General features: G+C 41.9%; 1 protein-coding gene across 5 annotated transcripts in view; it reads right to left on the reverse strand.

Annotated features, from left to right (window-relative positions):
* The window catches only part of unc5a (unc-5 netrin receptor A), a 141754-nt gene extending 116670 nt beyond the window's left edge, over positions 1 to 25084 (reverse strand). For all 5 annotated transcript variants that reach the window (XM_086223196.1, XM_086223195.1, XM_086223193.1 and 2 more), the window contains exon 1: positions 24515 to 25084. In XM_086223196.1, coding sequence (XP_086079322.1) covers positions 24515 to 24587 — 73 coding nt within the window. In that variant the 5' untranslated portion in view covers positions 24588 to 25084. The remainder of the gene's footprint in view (positions 1 to 24514) is intronic.
* Positions 25085 to 25443: the final 359 nt, after the last annotated feature.

Consider the following 25443-nt stretch of genomic DNA (forward strand, 5'->3'; position numbering starts at 1 on the left):
AACAACACTCAAATCACAATGGCATCCTGTGCAATTCTATAAATCGCAAAACAACAAACACAGAAACAAAACACTTCCCAAAATGTTACAGAAATTGTTTTACTTTTGTTCAACACTCTGTTTTCACTGTTTCGCAGCTCTGGAAAAAAAATGCACATTTCAAATTTGTCAGGAGCGCACATTTCTTGGTAACCCAACAATCACAATAATTGTTGTTTAATAATGACAATACTGTAAACAATAATCACACAGTGACTGTCCCCCACTAGCAGCACTACTGTATTAGTGAACCGATTCGGTGCTTCCGTGCTGTTTGCGAACAAGCTCGCTTAGCAGTTCATCAATGAACAGGACTAAAACGCACTTTCCAAATTGTGAAGCAGAGTGCAACATTTTGACATACAGTCTCCTCAGTCGCTCCCTCACACTCATGAGAAAGACGAGACCATGTTTCCCAGCCAGACAGGAGCAACAGCAGCAGTTTGATCTCAGCTTGAGCTCCACTTTTCAATTGGTAGTCACAAAGATGTAAGAGCATACGTCTGACATTTAACAGCCACGAAAAGTAGTGACGGAGGAAGCTGAGGAGATACTTTGTTCTAAAACATCACTCTGTCTCTTGTTGCCCAAAAACATGCCGATAGACAAAACATGCTAATAGACACGCGCCTGCACATGTGCACATACACACTCCTAGACAATTAAAAAAGCTCTCGAGACAGAAGACTGATTGTTTATCTGCATCGCAGCATGGAGAATTGAAATCCACAGCAGCAGATAAGACATCAATCTTCCTCAGTGCGCCACGTAAATAAATCTGATTACGGACAGAATCATTTCCCCTTTAGAATTGTTTTATCTGCTCATTCCATGCCTCAGCACCAGATAACGCGGAAAGTGCTTGGCACAGGGTGGCGTCTCGCCTTGTGCTCGTCTCACATCATCGTCACCGGCTTATTGCCAGCAGAATGATGTCATATGTACTAAATATTTCAAAATGTACGCAAGAGAGGGACACATCTACCAATGACAAGATGCAAAAACAAATAATAATAATAATGATCGAGGACTAATCATCTGACAGCTTTTAGACTATGATGCATAATCTGCTAGTGCATTAAGCACTGTAAACGACTCACAGTAATTGAGGCGCTGAACCGCCGATCGCTTGGCTTTTTACTCATATGAAGGACTTTGATTCAGGTGACTACAGCATTTTTAGCGGATAGACTCCACTCATACTGGTTCATGGCTGCTGTTTTCTTTGTTTGGTAGTTACCACTCATGTCCAGAACCCAGCAGTACTTTTCAGATGTGTTATTAAGGGCTCTGAGTGATGCGATCACAAGCGGACCGGTCTTTCTCAAACAATGCATCTTCTCCACAAGTCTTCAGTGAACAGATTTCTTTAAAACATGTAAATTATTTTTGACCACAAGAACTGAATGTATTGTTTTTGTTGAGCAGTGGGAGGTGCCCATTGTCTGCTTGAGATAAAGGAAGGGGAAAAAAAAAGGAGGAGGAAATCAAAACAAAAGACTGGGATGCGTAAACCAAATCGCCCGGGATGTTTGAGTCACACTTTTTATAAGTAGCTCTATCTGCTCTGGGAAAAAAAAAAAAAAAAAGAATATGTGTAAAAGTCTACTCTTACTTTAATAACTGTGTTCTCACATTCATAATTCATGCCCACAGGTTTGTAAGGCGATACTGGGCTGGTGCGTTCCACTCTCTCCTTTGTCTCAGGACACAGAGACGTTCTAAATTACATAAATGCAACGGCTCGAGGGAAAGCTGTGCTGGCAAATAAGACACTGGTTGAGTGTCGTCTCAGATGAGCGAGCCCTCGATTCTAAATCTGAGAGGACACCTCCAAATGCGGTCTGAGCGATCAGATCTCAACGGGTGCATCCACTAAAGTACTGCGAGCCGGATCCTCGACTCCTCTGGAAGCCCTGAGACGGTTAAGACTTGGCCCCCTGTTACATGATCAGGAGGGAATCCAGAACAAGAGGTTCAACAATCAGACAGAACCTTCTTTCCCATGCACCCCAGTCTACCAGTCCACAAGCAACACCCCTGACTGCCGATCAATACAGCTCCATAACTCAAGGTTAGGGTTGATCATCTGCTTGACGGGTCCTGATGGAGTCTGATGACTTTCTGGCAAGGGGCTGGAACCCCAAACAGCATGTTACATCCCAGGACCACAGGGAACCCAAACCCCTCCATCACACAAAGGTGAGGATTCTCTTAGAAGTTATCCGCAACTACTTTTAACCTTAATATTAACATTTGGATTTCTTTTTTGCATGAAAAATGACAACATTAATAAAATGGTTATTTGCTTACTTTGTTGTCAAATAATTGAATCCAACTCGAATTCATCAATTCAAGCTCAAGTGGCCCCTTGAATAAAGCGGTTTAAAATGGACACATCAATCAACTCTACCAAGTTTAAAAATGTTATCATCCCTTTGCGTGAAGTTGACATCTGAATAAACACTATATTTTATGACTCGCCGCAGAGACGCTTTTTAAATGAAACACTTTTTACAAACTAATTCCCTATGAAGAAAACTGATCTCATGACTGACAAGATGTGTCGGTGTCAAAATAAATTCTGATCATGTGCGTGATTACTCTTAAAACGCCCTGTTTATGTATCTAAAGGAAGTTTAAACATATTTATTGTAAGTCACTTTGACTAAGCATCGGCTCATAATTCAAACACACTTCAAGCTCCTGAATATTTTATGTTGCCAAGGAGTAAAATTCCTTAGAGTGTTGGATAAATGAGATAACATAATGCCAGGGTGTGCAAAGCTATTACACACTTCTGAACTAATCCAACTGTTTGTTTTCACATTGTAATGTGTTGGAATTCATTACACTAGAACAGGTTTGTCTGTGTATCTCTGTTGGATCTGATCAAGCTTTAAAGGCATTCAGGCTGAGGCTAGTTCACTTGTGTGACCTGAATAAACATTGACAGCCACAGAAACGAATTTGGCCAAAATCACACAAGCCAGCAGCTGAGCGCATCTACATTGTACAAGGCTGCATTCGGCGGACAGGCATGGTGACAAAGCATTCCCTTAAAACACACCAGATAAAGGGCTAATTTGGTCCAATTTCGCTTGAGGGATGCTTATCTCGGAATTCAAATAAGGTCAAAAGAGAAAACAGTCACGGAGGCGGTGATAAGATCTTGGTGGAAAAGCAAGCTAAACCCTGTGACCTCTCAAGAAATGAGTCACGATCTGGATCTTTGTAGATGTGGTTCTGGCTCTTATTGCAATTTACCTCCAGAGAGAACATGAGTCACCACAATAATGATAAATAACTGATGAGGGAAATAAGCTTATCAAAGAAAAAAATAATATTTTTTTACTCTACAATGACTATGATAAGAAAGCTTCTTTTTTCCCCCCATTTTCAATGGAAATAATGAACACAAACCATAAATCAACACAGACTGCATGGTGCTATACTGTATTTGGCCTAATCTCTACCACAGCAGGCAATTGTTGCATTCAGAACTTAACAGCAGAGCTGTGTGTGTTTGTAGTGGTGTGTGTATCAAGGTTGGGTGAACCTAATGCTGATTGAAGTGATTTTTGTCATTTTATTTTGATAATTTAACAATCTTCATTTTCCTGAATCAAATCGCACAGGGGTGGGGGGCGTGGGGGGGTATGTCACTCATAGGCAGCAAGCCTCTAAAAAAACAGGTCTCCTATGTGGGATGCTAAAGGCCACAAACACTATACAGCCTATCAGCAAACTGTGAAAAGATGTTTGCCGGTGAAAGACGTGCAGATGACGAATTAATCTGCACACCTGAGAACTCAACGCTAATATCCTGAGTCACGCTAACACCGCTAATGCACCTCGCCAGTCCATGTCAGCTTCTGCAAAATACAAGCATGGCAGCACAAGGTGGGTCGAGTACACGTCGGCTGTTGCAAGATATTTAGCAAAGGAGTCGCATATAAAAACAGGAGAAAGCAAAGGAAAAGAAACAAACACAGTAGTTGGTAGTTTGACAGGGTCATTAGGGAAACTGCATCTTGGGTAGCAGCGAGTTGCTCAACGAGAAACAACATTTCTAAATGTATGCAGTGGGGTGCAAATTATGGAGATTTTTCTTTAGAACAATTCATGACAGTAAGCTAGCTGATAAGTGTTCCTATCGTCTTTGTAAGGAACAATTGCTATATCCATTTTACCGCTGATTAACAATCTGATCACCAATCAGAGCAAGCCTACTCTAGAAATGAATAACTCATGTGTGTGTGTGTGTGTGTGTGTGTGTGTGTGTGTGTGTGTGCGTGCACCCTAGAACATACACACTAATCTCATTACAATACAGCAACACACCAGAAGTACTTTGATTATAGTCGCAGGATCACATTCTTCAACAAAAGTCAACCAAAAGAAAAAATCTAAACAAGTCACATCTTGGTTCTAGTCTTGAATGAGCCGATGCAGTGAAACTACACCTTTCGTGATTCCATCATCTCACTGCCCCACCTGTCCTTATATAATAAGAGGAGGGATGAACGATGACTGCGACTGAACAATCGCTTATGACCTACAACCCATCAGAACAAGATTCCCTTCGGAGTACGATGGTGGATCGCAACATTTTCTGAGTATAGGGCTTCTTTTTTTGATCAATCACTGAGGATGAGAGCTGGTTGAGTTATTGACTTGGGAGGATATGAGGGGGAAGGTGAGGCCAAAAGCAATAGAGGCATATCTGACGCCAGCAATCCGCTCAAACAAATTGAAAAAAATCCCTGCAATTCTGAAATATTTAAGCAGACTGGTGTGATGTCATCATTCGGCAACAGTCTTCACCCCCTCTATGTTAAATCAGTAAAGAAGTGATGTTTCTTGGCTTGAGACACCATGACAAATGTATGCGAGGCCTTAGAGGACCTAGTTTAGGTTGGAAAGTAACAAAAATATACTATAAGGAAACAGCAAAAACCTCTTTATGAAATGTACTCACTTCATTGAGCGACTACACACAATTGTGTTGTTTTAGTAGGTGGATAACTCAACAACATAAAGCCAGACAGCGGAAAACAGCCTGTGCAGACGTTTGACGGCTCTAACTACCACCACACAGAATCAGGCGACTAATTAATCCATTAACGTGTATTACACCTTCTGCTCTCAGTTTGTTTTTATCAGTTTGACTTTGATGCCGCAGCTGTATCGTACCAAGGGTCCGCCTAACTTTATCCACTGCACTTGCTTCAGTCTTCTCAAACCCCAATCGAGCACGATTCAATTTGTTCTTCCAAGTTCGAAAGGCTTTTTACAGGTCTTGGCACAATGAGTTTGAGAACCCAAAATGGATTCAAAGCGAAGGGAAGAAAACAAAACATCTTTGAATTCTAAATCAAGGGTCACCTGTTTGTTGTATAATGGTTTATTTGAGGTTCACAGCAGTGACTTTTTCAGTTTCTCGCTCTTCTCCAGACCAGCTGAGGACCTTCTACAGAGTTGTTACTTTTAGTCCAGCACCTGACTTAAGTTCATCCGACGTGAGCATTGACTACTTTTTGGATTTCATCACAACTTAACAAATATGTCTATTGCACTACAGGTGAGACTTCCTTCATCCTTGAACATTTCACAATGGTTTAACTTTCAGTTTCTGTAGCTTTTGCTCTAAATCTAGAACTGAAACATTAAGTGTCCCGTTACATTTCCACTGACAAAACCTGACTGAAAATACACATCTTGGGTTCAAAACTAGCAGAAAGAACACTTACGATGTCTTATGAGTCGGTTTTCTGACTTTCTTTCTGAAAAGTGCATCCTGCTGCTAATTTTACCAGTAACTTTCAATATGAAACCCTTCAAGTATCAGATCACTTTCAGCACAATGCTGCAACCCAAAACTTTGATCATTTTGGTCACGATATGATAATGATGATATAGTATGGCTTCGATTTATTGGATTAGCTCTCAGATTGAAATGCATTCTCCGAAGTGTTCCGTCATGTCCGCTTGCGGTCTTGTGTAAAAAAAACAAAACAAAAACAAACAAACAAAAAAAACCCTAATTAGCCCACTTCAGTTTTTATTGTGAACATTTTCCAAGCTTGATCGTTAATCACTCACTAAATAGTGAAACAAAACAAGTACAGCTGCAAAATAATAAATAAATAAAGAAAGAATTTGAAGTAAAAAGTAAAGGCTGAGTGCTGCACAGATGCAGGAGGAGCAAACTCACAGCTGCTGCTCGCCAGTGATGACAGCAACAAAGCCAGTGTGATGGTCCATAAACTGATGTGAGAGTGTGATTTGCTCGTTTTCAGATGTACACACACACACACACACACACACACACACACACACACACACACATACACACACCAATTGCGAACGCTAACCAATTAGACTGCCACACATGGTGTGATAAATGATGATATTGGAAATATCTATATGCTGACAGACTGAATTGGTCGCACCTGTACACCCTCGGCCATTTGTTCTGTGATTGCCATGGGTGTAATGAGCAATGGGTCTTGTGTGTGTGTGTGTGTGTGTAAGCCTGATTTGTTTTGTCCTCCGTGTTGTATTATCTGACCTGTCACTGCTGTAGAACGAGGAGACCAGGCTACACCCACACCTTCGACTGTCAGAGATGCTGACCAGCATTTCCTGTGTGGAGTGCAGTTTACCAAACTGTCCTGTTTGATAAAGTCTCATTTTCAATACTGGCTGGAGGAACAGAACATAGAAATATGTTGAGATCATAAATTAAATGCAGGTGATAAGTCCAGCCAGAATTAACTGAGGAGAAGAGGACATTTGTGGGCCTGTTCATCAAGATGCTGACATCACATCTACATGTGCTGGTTTTTGTAGCTGCTGCTAGATGATACAGCCTCAGCTGCCATTGGCGTCCCAAGCAATCCCAGTGATGCTGGGTGGCGCTGAGATTTGGGTTCTTCAAAAATATCACAACTTTTTTTTGTAGATGCTACATTTTTGCCTGTTACCACCACTTGCCGTTCTCTGCTCATTCCGTGTTCGTGCTGTACGTTTTCCATGGTGTTTAATTAACATCAAAAGTCGAGGGCACGAAAACCAGGCACGTGCATGTGACGCAAGCAAAAAGTCCACAAGAGCGAAGATATGCTCGACTCTCTCTATGCCTTCGCAAATGTTCAGCACTCGGTCGCTGTCAAGTTGATGTCCCGAGTCTTAGGAAGCGGCGGCAGGGGCCTCTCCCCTCCTTTCATTGGCCACTTTCAACACCTACAGAATCCCATTAGTCTGCAGCCCTCTTGTTCCATGACAACAAGATGACAAATGAGAGAAAGAAGCAAAATAAAGAGAAGTTTGATCGTATCACACTTGCATGCCTGGTATTAACGCATTAAACAAATGCTCCATGCTGGATGCCTGTCGTTTCTGGTCCTTCTTGTGGTTGCCATATTGGATTAATGACTGATTAAATTATCGATGTTACTCGTTTGACGACATTTCTTAGCAGCGTGCCAATAGCCTTGCTGTTTTCTGACTTTAACAGGTTTCAGTGACAAAGCTCTTTAATTGTAGGGGCCACAGCTGTTCCATTTCACACACTGAAGTAGCCTTCTGCTACGGTCTGAAATAAACTGCCGGGGTTCGTATACATTTTTTAACTATAATTTCCTGAGGTTTCCATGCTTTTACAGAAAATTTCCATAAATCATACATGCATGAGAAATACATTGAGAAAACGTCAACATTTACGAGTGTAAATGCAGTATAGCGGTAGTTGGTGACAGGCTACATGTTTGGATCTGACATAAAACATGTAACAATTCAATTTTAACCAAAAGAGATTCTTCCTGCAATGTTAACTGGACAGCAGATAGTCTAATAAGCAGGTATTCGGGAAGTAAATTTCACATGACATTTCCAAATGTTCTTGTTTTAATTATCTTTCTCAAAACTTTTCCAGGCCTGGAGCCCAACACAATCACAGATCTGTATTAAATGTGTCTATATTAGGCATTTTATTTGTGAACAAATGCGGCAAATTTTCGTATTGTTCTTGCCATTGGCTCCAAGTTACTGTGGGATTCACTACTTTTAAGTTGAAACCCACAATTCCATGTTGAATCCTTACGAGAACCAGCAATAACACACATACACGGTTGGCAACAAAATCTAGATGACCACTCTGACAGGACTGTGTGCGTATTGGGTCATCTCATCTATTTGGCTGCACTCTTCAAACTTGCATTTTGAAAATGAATGATATGAATACTAATGTTGAGAGGAGGACTGGATTCCTCGCTGGTCCATAAACAAGTATTTTTCAGCACAGGTAAGCTGCTTAACTGCACCTCTCAAAATGGGCCTGGGGGGGGGGGGATAATTCAATAAAGTCAGCCCTCAGTGAGATCACGCCCTGTAAAGCCACGACACTGCCTGAAATCTGCAATGACAAAACGGACAGCTGTTGACTGGGGACGTGGCACTGTGGAGAATCAGGTCCCGGATGCGCAAACTCATCCCGGCGCTCCCGCATCATCACACTGACAGGCCTCTGGAGCGGAGGACTGACACAGAATGGAGAGAGGGGATGGGAAACGTTAATGTATCATTCATCAGAGCCATGGACCTTGACTGTCTAGCAGTATGAAAACATAAGTGTAATGAAAATCCTATTGATCGGACGCGCTTCCTTTCAGACGTGTTGCACATGATTTCTCTTCCTTCCATTGGTTAGGAAAGCAAATGTAAAGAGCAAAGATGAGACCTCAGGAGCAGTCATCCTTGAGCACCGTCGTGGTAGTGGGACCTTGTACCCACTTGCACTCCATAGACAGAGCTGAGAAGACAAATATGGTTTAAAATAAAAGATTTTGATCACTCATTGCGTGGCCTAATCACAGTTGAGAAGAGGCTCAAGAATGACTGTATTCAACATGTTAATTGTCCAATCAATTTTGCACTGTGGCAAACAACTGCCTGATTATCAACAGTGCAGTAATTTAAGGCTTGAATAAATAATGGCTTGACAGTATCATTGGATTCAATTAAAAAAGGGCCTTTGTAGCGGATGTCAAATGTTTCAAATGTGTTATTGCTGTGACCTCTACGGTACTTTATTCCATTTCAATTAAGATTCACCCAGAATGGGCAGCACATCCCACCGCTCGTCCACCAAGATGCAGCTAAAGATGGGGGGCACTACTGACGGTCCCTGTGGGTTTAAACCCTCAGCTGAAAAGCAAAAGCTTCCTAATAGGGATTTCACCAGAACCAATAAGTCACTGTCAGAATTCTGAAAATGTGATGGTACTGGTTTACCTTTGATGGTACAAGGTTTGCTTGTGGATTTGAGCAAACAAACACAAAGGGACATAAAAGTTTTCCGCCAGTGTACTCCAATGTTAGTAAGTTCAACATGAAACTACTGGATAAATAAGTGACGCCCCTGCAATACACAGACCTCTCTGTGTACAGTTGTCCATAAATAAAAAACTAAACTCCCCAAGAACCAGGCCAAGTTCCTGTGTTTTTCTTCACAGCTGCTTAGAGTGACTGCGGCTGAACCCTGAGGCAACTGGTGACACCGTTGAATCTTTAAGGTGGTCCAGCTTCTCTATTTAACAACTGTCTTGCTTTTTACTGTGGGACCACAGTAAAGGGTAAAAAGACCTCCTTTGAGAATCATGGAAGCGTCGTGGTGTTGGCACCAATTCCCAAATTACCATCACATCCCTGACAACGATACAATCCTGGATTCTTCTCTTGCTTAGTTCGCGCTCCAGCATCCAGTCTCTGAGGATCGGAATCTTTAGTTATCATCGCCTCTATCAGTCAGTGATCAATAGACAAATGACAAACTATGTTAAAGTACTGGAACACAGTGTTTCAGTCCCAAAAGGAGGCATTTGCAGAGCTAACATGCACGAAGAGACAAGACAGACAGCGAGTGTGGATAACCATCTTTCCCGTGTGCAGTCTTCCTGCATTTCTAAATTAAAGATAGGAAGATAGCGCAGCTACATCCTGTGTGGGAACTCCCAATTATTTGGCGAAGTAAAAGGACTTAGAGAAGGAAACAGACCTCGCCAGCGTCTCAGAGGTCAAGGGTTTATATGATGGCGGCTTATCGCTGATGTTTGCTCCTTTCTCTTATCATCAAGTGTTGCTGGTATACAGACGTTCACGTACATAAACACTTTCCATGACATCTCACCATCATATAGTCACCCTGAAGCAGGCATAAATCTTTTATAAAGAAACTCTTTTCCCATCCTCCATTTCATGTGAAGTCACGTGGTTGAAACAGTTCGGATCCAACATGAGCTGCTTGATCAACCTGTTGTCTCCGACAGATGACCAGTTTTTATTTAGACCCATGAAGTCTATGACAAACTTTACCAACTGGGGTGAAGGTTTTTTAACTCAAGAGACCTGAATTTCTACCGCTGTGCTACCAACTGTTCATGGTGATTAACAACATGTGTGGGAGGGAAGCGTGTGAACAAATCTGACTCTATACATATCACCATGAACACAACATTCCCAGTGACGAAGAGAACAAGGAATTAATATTCTTTCTTTTAGGTTTGAGGGGGAGAAAATGGAGGTTCACTGACAGAGGGAGCATGTCGAAGTGCGCAGATACTGATGAATGCAATCAATGTCAGCTACCATGTTGTGTGTATCTTCTTAAAATGAAAGTGAAAAAATACTACAAATGCTCTTGTGTGTGTGTATATATTATATATGTATATGTTTGTGTGTGTGTGTGTGTGTGTGTGTGTGTGTGTGTGTGTGTGTGTGTGTGTTGCATTCATGGTAACAGAGCAATAAAGCCATCAGGGAAAGTGAAAGAATAAGCCAGAACTGAGGATAAACTGACACAGGAGCTCTGACGGCAATAACCCGAAATGCAGGGGAATTAACGAGGGTATTAGAGCTAAACCTGTGGGTCTCTGCAGCTTTCATGGGGAAACTTAGACACATGGAGCCGCATGCATGCTGTGACCTCCAAAATAGGGAGAGTGAAAAGTAATACCACTCTGATTTGGAAGAAGAAACAAAGGTCAAATCTTTGGCTTGTCAACATCTGGTGTGCCTATTTTTTACTTTCTTAGATTGTCATCATATTATTAAATAAGCCATTTAATTATTTGAATACTGTCAGACTCGTTAGCTGCTTTAGCAGAGAAACTATTTCTTGACACTGGGAGGGCTCGCCTTCCCAGGCTCATGTTTTGACTCCAAGTGTCACGGAGACAAAGATTCAGTGTGACAGCGCTGATGCCAAGTTTTGTACTGCAATGCTTTGCAAAAACAAGGCACATTCAACATTCTGGCTTAGCACACAATATTCCCCAAGACAATGTGTAAAAATAAAATTACCACTCAGAATAAAAATAAAAAAAAAGGTGAGAAATGGCGTTTCTCAAAGAGACTCACTTTTTTTTACGAGTCAACCTTGGACGAAAACAGTGATACGGTGCCAAAGGCAGCAGAAGTCTGAGTGCAGAGTGACAGCTGAGATGCTGCGTTAGTGTCACATCACTGTGGCAGGGCTATACGCGCTGTCTAAAAATCACCAGAATGCACCGTAATCAAAAGACAAATGAGCTCTTACATTTGGACTGTTCTTAATATGCTAACCCAAGATATCTAAAAGCAGGTTCACAGTTTCAACGTATTAGAGTTGAGTTTATTTATTCATGCATTCATTTTAGACATCACTTTATACATTCATTCATTATTCAAGCACATATTTGTTTCATGGCAAAATCAGAAAATCAGGCTACCCTATAGTGATTATTTCATCTCCCCGTGACTCTCACAGCAACTGGAATTTGACATCGAGTCAATAAACTCATGTTGTTTAATTCATATTTTCCTGTCGGCAGGAAAAACAAAACAAGCATATTTTAGATTGATTACTAGCAGGATAATGCATATTTGCATATAATAAAAATGCATTCACAGTAAGTGATTATTAGAGAGAATATTGGGTGAAGCCAATTTAATTTATTTCCATATACACAGGAAATTACAAATTAGCCTTCATAAGATTTAATTTTGTCATTCTTCTGCATATGGATTTGTTTTGCTAACACTCCTAACCTTTGGAATTTTATCTCATACATAAAAGAAAACAGGAAAAAAGGGAAACGTATACATATTAAAATATGTGATTTGTCCTTTCATCGCTGTTTAGTTTCAACAGAACAACAACTACTGGTCATGCATATGAATGTGTGTCGTTATGTTTGCTGTGCTATTCATTTCAGCTCTTTTTTTCCCCTTCCTTTTTTTTTTTTGTTGTTGAAGGAGCCGCCAGCTTAGCTTCGAGCACATCACCCTATAATTGTTCTTTGGTTCATATCTGTCATGACACTTCTATAGGTCTGCAGCCACTGTCACAAACCAAAGCCTGCAGCCCTAATGGGGTCGCTCTATTTTTTTCCTCTCATACAACCAGCCTTTGTTCCTCACAGCACAATCTGGAGATGCCATTAGTGGGGAGAGACAGTGATGTTTGGTGACAGCCAATGACTCCTCTGGTCAAGAACATGCCCTCCAGTCGTCAGAGTGTCACACACACCCCTCCGCTCTGACTGGACGCTGCCTTAGCTCTACAAGTTCACCTTTGTTCTAGCTATCTGAAGAGCACAAATCTAATTGTGTGACAGGGGTCAGGTGGGCAGCACCCAAGTCGGCCCGAGTTGTGCCACCGCGTGATGCTGCCAGCGCTTTTTGTCAAACATACTGCAGGAGAATCCCGTACGAAATTAGGCAAGATGGGTGGCTCTGGTTTTGCTGCAAGTGGCAGTTTTTTGTCTTCACGTTCTGTTCATGACTATTGTCATCACATTTAGGGCTGAGCTCAAAAACATGCAGGAATCCAGCGAGCGGCTGGGTGGGATGATAAGAGAGGAGCTACATGGCCTGTTTGGAGCTGATAAGTCAGACTCAGCATAAATCAAACACCTTCTGGCGATTCAAATAATTTGTACAGTTGGGCATCATATGTTGAGAGGGGATAGAAGAATTCAGAGCAAGAATGTATCATGCCTCAGTGCCCCAAAATGAAATGCTGCAGACTTGTCAAATTATATCTTCCAAGTGAAATGCTTATGCTGTGATTTAACAGCATTACTATAAAATATACGGCACATTTTTTAAGACTGGGAATTGAGTAGAGCTGCACAACTTTCTCCCCCTACCTCCATTGCAAATGGTCAGTGATGTGAACAAATTGTGTTTTCGCTTCCATTAGATACAGAAATGAGTGAGTGTCCTTCAGCGACGCGTGTTGTGTTATTATTTAACACAGCCAAACTAATCAACTTGTGGTTCATTTGTGGAATGATAAGCGCCTCACGTGGAGACAATAGCGCAGGCCGCTCTATAGGCAGGCCAGTTAATGGCTTTGCTTGGCTGCTTCACACTTGTGGGACCTCAGGCCCTCCTGTTTGCTCTAGGACCTGGCAATTTCCAGCAGGTTCCGTGCATTAGTGCTGGCGCAACACAAAATGGCAGCATTTCACGGTGGATGGACACAAATAATACCTGTGTTTTTATGTAAGGGAAAAAATGGATACATCTCAACAAAAGCTTGTTATTTATCTCGAAGCTGGGAACGTGTTTAAAGTGATTTTTGAGGGTGCCAATGGATGACACGGAAAATAAATCCTATTCGGAAACTCAGCCTCCTTTAATGAGTGTAGAGAGCGGAGGGACGCGATTGATTAATATAATGGAATGTGAAAGGTAAGACAAGCTTGATGAAAGGAAGCTGATGGCGCTGGCGAGGCAAAAGAAAAGAAAAGCGCTTTTTGTAGATATTAGAAACCTTATCCAAGTAAGGTAGTCCTTTTTATATAATATATATTTATTCAATATATATATATATCTCGACATGGGACTGACTTGTTTCACAATCTTGATCCTCTGAACACGAGTGGGACAAATCCTGTCTTACAAATCTGGACTTGGACTTGGAGCCCTCTGCAGCAGAGTGCACTAAGATAAGGCTTTTTTTGGGGGGTGAAGCAAATGATCTTCTTAAAATGATTACTTGGCTCTTCTGTGTAAAAGCTTAGGAATCCACAGCGTTGGGAAAAGAAATAATAAAGTCTTAAGGAAAGAAAATCATCAATGACATTTTCAACAACACTCTGACTCAGCCAGAAAAAAGTTATTATTTAATTATTACTGTCGTTAAAGTGGCAGACCAAAGCCATATGCAGTGTAGACCAAGAAATTAGAAAATAAGCCAAATTGCATTTGGCTTTGTGATGATTCAGCCTGACACCAATCTGTCTGACTTTTGAGTTGGGTAATTTCACAAAGAAAAGATAGTTTTATAGCTAAATATGGAACGTCCAATCTCATGTTCTCATGGTTGCATTTCTATCCCCCATCACAGGGGTGATTCAGGGACGCTGTCTTAAGAGAAAAAATAACATGTTGCAGAAAGAACACTTTGGTTCTCAACTGAGGATCAGCAGCAACAATTGAAAAGATCACTCAGGCAGACACAGTCGGTTCTCTCCACTTTGAAGACAAGCATGTGGTGACAAAGTGTGTGCACACGCGCGCACGCACACACACACACACACACACACACACACACAGGATATATGTTCCCAACACTTGGTAAAACTTCACGAAATACAACATACAATATAACTGACACTGACATAATTCAGAGCAGGTGTGTGTGTGTGTGTGTGTGTGTGTGTGTATGCATCTGTATCCAAACACTATGTGGTGGTAAATTAAGCCCTGCAGCATTTATCGTGGTTGGCATTCTTATGTAATAGTTTTCCTTTTTCTGATTCCTCATTAGACTCTTATCAGAAATCAGAGTGTTCCTTTTCTTCAGGCTTTCGGAAAGATGCTGCCTGATGTGAGAGTTTAGTCAGGTTCCCACCCACATTCACTGCACATTTAAAACTAATTTTTAGCAAAAGAAAATATGAAAGTAATACGGGTTTCCATCTATTGCCATTATGAATGAGTGAAAATTAGGTGTGTGTTCATGGAGAGAAGCTGTAGGTGGCGCAGCAAGAGGACGAGCAGTCAAACCTTAGATGGCAGGAGGGGAAACAAAACAACAGGGAGGAAACAGAAGGCAGACAATGAAAATTGAGTTTGAACAACTAGTATTACACTGATGTGATCTTTTAAGAGTTGCGGGAACAGCCCTGACAACAACAAGCACTGACCATCTTGTGATTGAAGTACGTCATCATTTATTTGCAAAATCCTTTCTATCAAATTGATTGACATTCATCTTTTATCCATGCATCATCTCTTCAACCTCTACTAAGCTTCAAAACTTGTTTGCGAATACTGAGAGTTTGTTTTTTTCCTGAATACATGGCACAGTCCCTGAAACACAAATTGTCTCCGCTGTCTTCTATTCTTGCAGGCGGGAGCAACAGATACAGAGTCACATGAATCTGCAGAGGCAGTGCGGGGGTGATGCCTTTCTTAAACATTCAACAACTCTATTTAAGGAATTGCACTGATCACGAAAACTGTGCAAATTGTTCAGTACATTTTCATCATATAGACAGGAAATCAACAAAGTGGAAGTCAAATAAGCACTCGCACCGTAATTTTCCATTACACAGATCCCGGAATATGATGCCTAACTGGATGACATCATACCATCAAACGAGTGTGATTTCTTTATGACAAACTTTTTTCAACATCAGAGTTCAGGGAACCAATTGAGTAGAATGCTCAGTGGTAAACATCAACTTCACTGTGACTTGCAAGCAACTAAAAATCAAGTGTTGAAATGATGAGCTAATATTCACAAGAGTGCTGGTCAGTGGTTATCATAGCAGTTAACTGTAGCCAACTCTAGTGGTAGAAAATGTGCTCAGTAGAGTGCAGACCACCAAGGAGCTCTATTGACTCTTTTGCCTACACGTTACCACTTAAATATGCACAAAAAGGTCCACAACAGTTATTTCTCGGAGTGTGACTCTGTGCATGCGTGTGTCTGGTCAAGAGGTTCATGGAGTGACGTCTCTGACCTTCATGTGCTTCTGTTTGACTCCTGACAGCAACCAAGGACTTTTGACATCCAAAACTGACAGTCAGAAATATCATCAGGCCTCTTTTATACGAGCGAGACCGGCGCTCACAGAGGTGCACGTAGCCAACTGATAAGGGCTTTGACTCCCGACGTGTCACTAACATCGAGAGCTGTCACGACACCTCCCTGTGAACTCCACCGGCTACAATCATCCCAGGTTCATTTACAAAGTTTGCCAAACACACTTACAATGCTGCTCAGTATTCATGGCCTTCTTTGGCGACATTTGTGACCACTCCCAGGATGAATCTGCGATCGCTACACCCCACTGGACTTGTTCAGCGAAAGGGCAGATGTACTGAGACGCTGCACACATCAGAAATGACTGATATCACCGAGGTAGCCAAGATCAGTCTGCATCTTCATTAGAACAATAAAACTGAATCTTGCACCACTTGTCACTGAGGACCTTACCTGGCTGATACGCCCCGAATGGCTTTTCAGCTCCAATTAGATCAACAAATCTGGAATAATTGAGATAAATAATCCTCTTTTCCATCATCAGTTTATGAGTGATGGGATTTTCTGAACCGAGAGTGAAAATCGGGCGACAGAAATAAAGGATGGATGAAGTCATTCATTATGAGAGCTGTTAATAACATGATGCGAACAGAGCTCGGTCAGAGGCCAGCGTACATTAAATCACTACGCAAAACTGGACACAAAATCATATTCATTAACTGACAGCCATGTAAATAAAATCATTCAATATACTTTTTTTTTTAATAAATCGGCCTGCAGATGTCTTTCCACCTCTACATGCTGGCCAATTAATTAAATGAACTAACTGATCCAGAGTTTAATGTTTTACGGGAGTTACAAACCCCTAAGAGCCAAATGACAAAAATGATCATCGTAAAGGGTAAATGTACATTATTATTTGTCCAATTAAGATATAAATTTTTTTTTTTTTTTTTTTAAATCAGTGGAAACACTACAGCTCGGTGGTGTCGTTTTTCACAGAGGCAGCTTGAACACTAACAGGAACCGCAATGCATCGTCTATCCACCCACATGAAAGTTCCTGCTGATATCAGTTTCCACCTATTGACTGCCCCAGCAGACTCAACCTGCAGACCTGTTGTGCACTAATGAATGATATATTAATATACTGTACATACCTGCAGTGGTTTAATTAAAAAGGAAACAAGACCAGAAGTTGACACACTTATCGTCGAAGCATGTGTACAGATATTCTAATCAGCGATGCAACAGCCATGATTGTTGGAATTTACAGTCAGATTTTGTCTCAAGATTGTCTCAAAAATTTCAAGTCAATACAAAACAAACACACACACAGACAGACAGACACACACACACACACACACAGAAGGCATGACGGTACTGTTAAGACAGATGGGTGACAATAGCCCACCTGTGCAGCAAGGATTCGTTATTGTGATTGCTTTCACTTTTTCTGTAATTTTTCCAAGGGACACACAATATTCACAGCACAACACTGGCAGACATTGGTAAATTACAACATATACTGGTATCAGTACCTTTTTGCTCAAGTCTCTTTTATGCTCTTTGATCTTACGCTTTGATCTGTTTGTGATGTGGAAACCCTGCAGCAAATACAATTCCTGGCCTTTTCTAAAATGTTAGAAAGATAGTAGAATAAAAGATGAGAAAACTTAGTTTTTCACGTTCTTGTTTACATGTCTTCTTCAATCCCAAATTTTTCTTTCAAATAAACTTGTTTTTACACCGATAATATTGACAACGGTAAACATTAGCTATCAGCCAAACCAGTTATAAAAATGTCAACATTTTGGATACCTGCCAAAACAAATCCAATATTGTGCATCCCTGGCTGCAACATCCCATCATCGAAGGTAGCTACTAAAAACCGGGCACGGCGCGTAGTGCATATCAATTCCAAAAGCCCAAACAAACAGTCGCTACTGTCTTTAAAATGGACTGTGGTGAGACGTTCTCAGCTGAGTGGTTCATACTGGATTTAACTGTCTGCCAAGTTTTAGCTGAACCAATACAATGTGAATTGGAGTGAAAAGTACTTGGGCCGATACTTGAGCAAGCACAGGAAACGGAGGAGATCCATAAATGATTACTCACAAGTGTTTCAATGTACTGCTAAGGACAAGGCTCTCTCACATCCATCTACTGTATAGGTTCTCTGCGTGTGGCTTTTGTGCTCAGGCTCATCATTTGTGATGTACAGTACAACAGGTCTGCCAATTGTTTATGGCTGACAGCTCAGGTTAAGAGTTCATTTCTCAAACATGCTTACCTTCAATGTCATTTCAGCCTGAAACACGTGATAAAGACACAGCACACTTTGATTCTACATGAATGCATTATTGTCGGCGCCGTTTAAAACCATGAAAGCCGTAATCAAGTGCAAGACGTTGCTACAAAAAAGGAAAAGAAAAGAAATCATCCGCTCCAAATGGTGGCTATGTTGTCATGATTAATTCTATTGGATTGAGGTCTTCAATGTGTTTTTCTGCGGCCTTGTGTTCCTGATGGTCTTGCCAAGAAAATCTGCTGCTTAGCTTTAAGCTTTGAATATGCAATGCTCAGACCTCATTTCACATCGGGAAACGGTTTGTTTGGGAAAAACAATAACAGAGGGACCTACATAGATCAGAGATATTCTCTCACTGCTACAGTGGCGCAGATGATAAATGCTTCATGTGTGGGGAGAAAGCATAACAGCAGGCTGATTTTGGAGGTAACTTCAGGCACAAGAAGTTAAACACGGCGCCTGTGAGAAAAGTGAGAGCAAAGGGCGACACGAATGACATTTAGTGATGTTGTATCAATACTGAATTATTAACCAGCTTAGCACTAAACCCATCCTATACTAACCTTACATCACAAACATGCTGTATGGGCCCGAACGTGCTCCAGAGTCAGCGCTCTGTTGACTCAGTTGAATTGCTTGCCTAAGGCATTGGGGCCTGGACACATACACATAATTAGGAAAGGTCACCGTGCCTCCTGTCTTGTCAACAAAATCACTTCTTTATGACAAATTCTGGCTCGGGCTGAGCCAGACCTTCCTCAGATACCCTTGCCAATCAAGCGCCAGCAGGCCAGGGCTGTCTGGGTAGCCTTAGGTGATTTCTAATTATGCCTTTTACATGCCATGCAGGTGCTGGTGAGCATAACAATGAGCCGTAGAGTAAGCTGAAGGTGTGTTTCCCCTTCAAGGTAGAAGCAAAAATGATCTCATAACCTTATTTGATAAACAGCCTTGAAAGATGTTCAAATATCTCATTTCTCTGTGATGCAAGAAATGTTCTGTGCAGCCTGTTGAGTTACCTGCGCCAAATCTAACACACAATGACATTAAAGTGCCAGATGCCACCTCCCACCCAATGACCTTCACACTGTCTCAAAGTAGGCTTCCTTCTGCCTCTTGCAGACTCTCCATGCAGTCCACTGCATGATGAAGTGGAAGTGGCTTTCACATCGCTCCCTGGTGGCCTTACTAAGGAACTATTAATCTATGGCTCTCCATACTGCATTCAGATCGGCTCTCCCCAACCACCACCTGGCCTGAAGTAAAGGCCAGGAAAGGACCCAGAGGAGTGGACACACTGTTATTATGAGCTGCACAGAGACACCTCTGGGTTTCTAAGCACTTCCCCTGACAGTGAGTGATGGCCAATTAACCATTTGGAGAAAACTATTGATCACTTAGAGTACAGGAAGGATCGGGGAACATCTAACACACCACTATTGTCACTGTACAAGACGAGCAGCCACACAACACATCATGTGTACTTAAAGGCATCTTACAAATAAAAAAAAAGAAAAGACACGGAGCAAGAGAGAGAAAGAGAGACAGAGACAGAGAGAGGGGGAAGTTCCTGTTTTAACACAAATCGTACATCCCAGGAGTAAAGTCAAAAAGTCAGGGTCATGGGAAGGAAGCCAACTCTGAATGCATCGAATAGATCTTTTATTGTGAGAGACTTCCGGACATTTACCTCCAAAATGGTGCATGTGCCAATGTGACAGAAAACCCCTCCATCCAAAGTTCAAGGAAATGTAATTATTTTACAGTACAGCCTTGTTTAGCATTTCTTCCCATTACGAGCAGAAAAGTACTGGACTGATTTATGGTGTTTATTTCTGTCAAATATCTACCTCAAGTGGGGAAAGTCACTCGAAGCAGAGTATGATCTATGTATATGCTGATCAGGAGCAGCTTCTGAATCCATAGATTAAGCGTTATATTTCATGAATTGTGCAACCCCAAACTTTGCACATTTAGAACTATGATAATTATTAATTACTGGTGTACCAAATAAACAGGTCTGATATCTTGTGTTTTGTTTTTTTCCCCTTTTTCCAGTATCATAATCTAGATTTTCCTATTTGACTGCCGGAAAAAATTTATAAATTTAACTTCAGTACTGAACTTACAAAAAAACATCGCAATCCTCCATGCACAAAACGCAAAAAAAAAAAAAAAATCCACAATCAAAAGTGATCTGATGATCTTTTTCTATGATGTCAAGCATTTCAACGAAAATTTGTGTAGGAATTTGAATTGTAACAAAATTAGACTGCAAATGTGTATTTGCTCTTGGTCTTCTTGATTACTAATACATGCAAGCCCTGAAAAAAAAAAAACACGTCAGTGGACTCCTCATCTAAGAGGTTGATTGATGTATCAAACCACAGATGAGATCCAGCACAGTCTCTTAACAGTCTCAAATAATCTGGCCCCCCATGAATTATGGCGCTAGTTACCAGTCCGGCGCAGGGTAATCTCCTCCCACATCAGGGGTGAGAGGTCAATTTAATGTTGCCTAGACAGAAAAAAACCCACATAGTGACGACTATGCGCTTGCGTTTCAGTTCCCATAAGCGCTCTCACATAGAACTGAATCTCAGAAATGGGGTAATTGAAACAAAAGGGCAGAGTTTGACAGAGATGTAGTGCCTTTGCAAGGCCTCTGCACAGACTGCAGAAAATAACACCCTCCATGTTCCAGGTTCATCCTCCATGTGTCCTCGCCAAAGCCTGCGTCCTTTTTTTTTTTTTAAATCCTCAAGATTGCCATTTGCAAATGATAAGCGCAGGAACACAGCCTTCGGAGAGATAAGGTGTCAGGGTATTTGTCACCAAATGGAGCGTGTTCCGCCATTGTTTAAGGCTGACCTGTGTTGACATGCACTGGTTACCTTTTATTCATTTATGCTTGAGTATTATCTCGGCCTCCATTAATCACAGCAACTCTAACTCAAAGATATTAGATTCATCAGCATTCTGTAGAAATAACGAACATGTTGCAACTGAATAAAAAAACAACATGGTTGAGCAGCTGTCCTGTAAAAAAAAGAAAGAAAGAAAAAGCACAGAAATGTTCTAATTCCCTGTAAAGCATACAAACTCATAACAGGCATTTGTGCTCCTGAGGAGTGAAATTATTTTACTCTATGAAAATGTAATTTCCTACCACTCTGATATTCTGAACATTTACATCATGCTAATTTACTCAAACCCAGCAGTTGGGAAAATAATGTTATATAAAAACTTCCCTCCCCCAGTGCACAAGTCTTCTGGATGCATGTGTCATTTGAATTCATTTCCCATGACTGGAGGGAACAAAAAATCTTGCGCTAGTAAATTATTACTTCCCTGTAAAAGACCATCCCTGCAAATACATGACGATCATTTGCCATGCATTAGCTATGGGACAGAAACGAAGTGGTTTTAAATTCCTTTGACCAGAAGGCAGTTTCCCCCAATAAATTATGTTAATTTCAGCTTTCGCTCCCCTTATCGCATTCTTTAGCGAGTCAATGAGGAAAGACAAAACTGGCTGCAAGAAAGAAAACTGTGGGATGATTCATATTAGATGATTTTACTGTACTGAGACCCGGCACGTGCAATTATGGGATTATGCAATAGATTTCTGCATGTTGTCATTTAATGGCCGTTTCCTTGCATCATCACAAGGTTTACACCCCGTGGAAATTGCTCTGAGGTGACTGTTCACACAAGGAGGAAGGTGGCGGATACCAAATCCCATGGTCCTCTCGCTGAACTAGACAACAATTGCTTGGCAACGCTCTCAATGGGCAGAAGGATAAACAAAGAAAAATCTAGACTTTGTATTCTCTCTGCTGGAACTGCTCGCTTCTTTTCTTAAGGAAGTATTGAGGGACTAATAACATTTGATAGCTGTTTATATAAATGGTATACAAGAGAAGCAACAGGAGTTGGGAGGATCTGCACGCGCACACAAACACACACGCACACTTTAAAGCATCAAGTGTTGTGCACACACAGGCAAAGCAGTACTTTGTTCCTGAGGCTGAAAGCAAACCACCCCCACTGTCCGGGCCGTCAGATCACTCACAACACAGTGAAAAGGAAAGTGCTTGGCTTGCTCAAATCTAGATTGACAGGCCTACCTTTATTACGGACTGAGTTATGTTTCCTCGCAAAAAAGACAAGTCGGCTTTTGATACCGACGAACGCCGAGTCAGCTCCTTGCCTCTCTACAGAGCGCAGCTTGACTGATCTTAGTGGAGACTGTCCTGGCCCTGATGTAGAGAGAATTGGCTACCAAATTACACTCCATCTGTCCTATAAAAGTAGCCTGTGAGCTGTGATGGGAGTATATAAGCGTGCTTGTAGCGACCTCACACACTGTACGACACAGACTGACGGACTGAGACGGAGAGAATGAGTCAGGAGGCATACAAGAGAGTAAAACTGATCCTACACATAGCCCCCCGCATTCATCCACCATACGCACCAGGTCAATCCTATTTAGAGAGGGCTGTCTATCCCAGCATGCACCGAGAGGGAGGAAGGGAAACACACCGGACTGACTGCCAGTCGATCACAGAGCGAACAAAGAAACAGTTAAAGAGAATCATACTAATGGGAGTCTGGATCTGATCTAAAGCTTCGTGTAGTTAGACAGAAATACAGGAAAACGCATGGGAAGAACTCAGAACCAATCCAAGGGCGAATCTAACCACTGAAGGACCATGTCGCCCACAGCAATCAACACACATCAGTATCAACACGCATCACACAATGACTTGGAAATACCACTGCACTCCCTGAGATTGCTAGGTCCCTGGAGCATGGCTGTTTATTTAATCCTAATATATTCATAATTATAGCCTAATTGATGCAAGAGAGAAGCCCTCTTAATTCATCATCTTAAATGTCCTGGAGCAAGAGACACAATTACACAACTTTAACATGTTTGCTTTCTGTAAGGTTTGGGTACAAGCAATAACAACCACAACAACAACAAAAAAAGAGCTAAATCATGTGTGAAATGTGTGTGTTTTGGATACTCACCAGCAGCTATGTGAGGGGGGTATTTAACTTCAGGGAGTAGAGAAAGTGTGTATTAGAAAATGATGGGAGAGGTGCATCGTACTGGGTAAGAGGGCAACTGACTGATCAAATCACTCATTTGAATATTAAATCCATGGCTTGACATGACACCGTAATCTAGAATATTCATAAGGGTCAATGGGCAGCTACATTCACGCATCTGTATTGTTAAATGAGATTATTTAAAAGCATAATTAGCCTCAACTGAGGGGGGTCTGATCTGCAGTGGGAGGCTCTCAATGTTGTTGATTGTTTTGAACATCATCAAAGCACATTTGCATGCATTCCGGTGTGTCTGGCCAAGAGGCTACAACATAAAATGTAACTCATCAGTGCAAGTAGATCGTCTAGCAACTCCGTAAAGCTGTCACCCATAGTGCACATGCAGCAGGAACCAGCCCTGGCCGGGGAGAGACGTTGAAAATGAAGAGGAGGAGGAGGAGAATGCCACGGAATATACAGTTTGCCAAGTCCTGTTCGTTACAATATTAGCCAGCTGGCATTCTGCATTTAGTGGAGTAAAAAACAAAAAACAAAAAAAAAACATAGGAAATGAAGTGATGGTTGTTTAAGTGACGGTAAAGGAGCGGAATGTTCCTGTGCATTGCCTTTTATTGCTCATGGGCCCATCTGTTAAAACATCAGTGGAGGTGTAGCTGCAACTTCTAAAATCAGGCTGGGATAAATACAGCAGCAGCATCGGAGAGCCAGTGTGTGCGTGCGTATGTACGTGTGTGTGTCAGGGTGATATTGGCTTCAATTTGAAGGCATCAGAGGCGACACACTCCCTCCTCTGTAACCTTGAAGGTGCAGGCTAATTGATGAGGGCGAGCGCTGGCGAACAAGAACAATAAACGACCGCGTGCGAAGTCACGCGCCTCATGTCGGGTTTTATTTGTTTGGGGTTTTTAAAAAAAAAAAAAAAAAAGAGAACTTGACACGTGCAGCTTCTTTTTCTCCCTGTGTTTGTGTCGTGTGTGTGTGCGTGTGCGTGTGTGCCACGTTATTGTCAATATCATTCATAAACATAATCTGAAAACTCACCGGTGCAGGTGACGGCAGCGAGCCCAAGCACGAGAAGCGTAACGCGTCGGACAAAGGAGCTGAGTAGTGGCATCTTCGTGTGTTTTTATCACTGAAGTTTCAAAAGATTCACAGGAATGACTGGCACACTGACACTGGAGGTCCGGAGAGAGTCCTCGGTAGCACTTTTACACAACGCCCAAGTCTTTTTCCTCAACACATATCCTCCTGCCGTAGCGTGGCCATCAGTATCCAGGCGGTGCGTCCTCGTTGCTCAGAACAACGCATCACAGGTGTGGTACATGAAGTGCTCCCTCGCCCGCTCCCTCGCTCGCTGGCAGCCGTGGAGGTCTGTGCGGTGTTGTAGCTCTCCGAAGCCGGGTTATCCGTCCACACAACTCCCCCTCTCTCACCGAACAGAGGAGGGACGCACTTTTCTCTTCACTTCACCGGCGAATACCTGCGCCAAAACGGTAATAACTGGCATCAGAGAGAGAACATCTGCTTGCACCGCGATGCGGGAGTGTTGGAGTCAGTCAGGGAAGGTATACTAGAGTGAGATGAGCGGAGGAGCAAAACCAGGAGCGGATTCCGAGTGCACGCCGGGCGCGGAGCGTCCTGCATGAGCGCGCCTCTTCAATCCTCCTCTTTTTTTTTTCTTTTTTTTTTCCCTTTCCTTAGGCAAACATTTACATGTCTTGAATACGCAGCACATGGACAATTCACGACACAATTATCTCATCCGTCTCCTTGCATGTTTGCTTTTCATATCTCCTGCCCTAACATGAAAATGATGGATATGGCGTTCAGTCGTGTATGATAGGAATCAGGATCGTTGCTTTGCATACAAATTCACACATCACATCTGCATGTCATCGAGTTTCTTTTCAATATGCCTCTGCTTTGTCGTATGTGTGTGTTTAGGTGTGTGTGTGTGTGTGTGTGTGTGT

This window comes from Aulostomus chinensis, chromosome 13, assembly GCF_037954235.1.
Source record: "Aulostomus chinensis isolate RoL2024-O1b breed Wild chromosome 13, RoL_Achi_v1.0, whole genome shotgun sequence".
Classification (NCBI taxonomy): domain Eukaryota; kingdom Metazoa; phylum Chordata; class Actinopteri; order Syngnathiformes; family Aulostomidae; genus Aulostomus; species Aulostomus chinensis.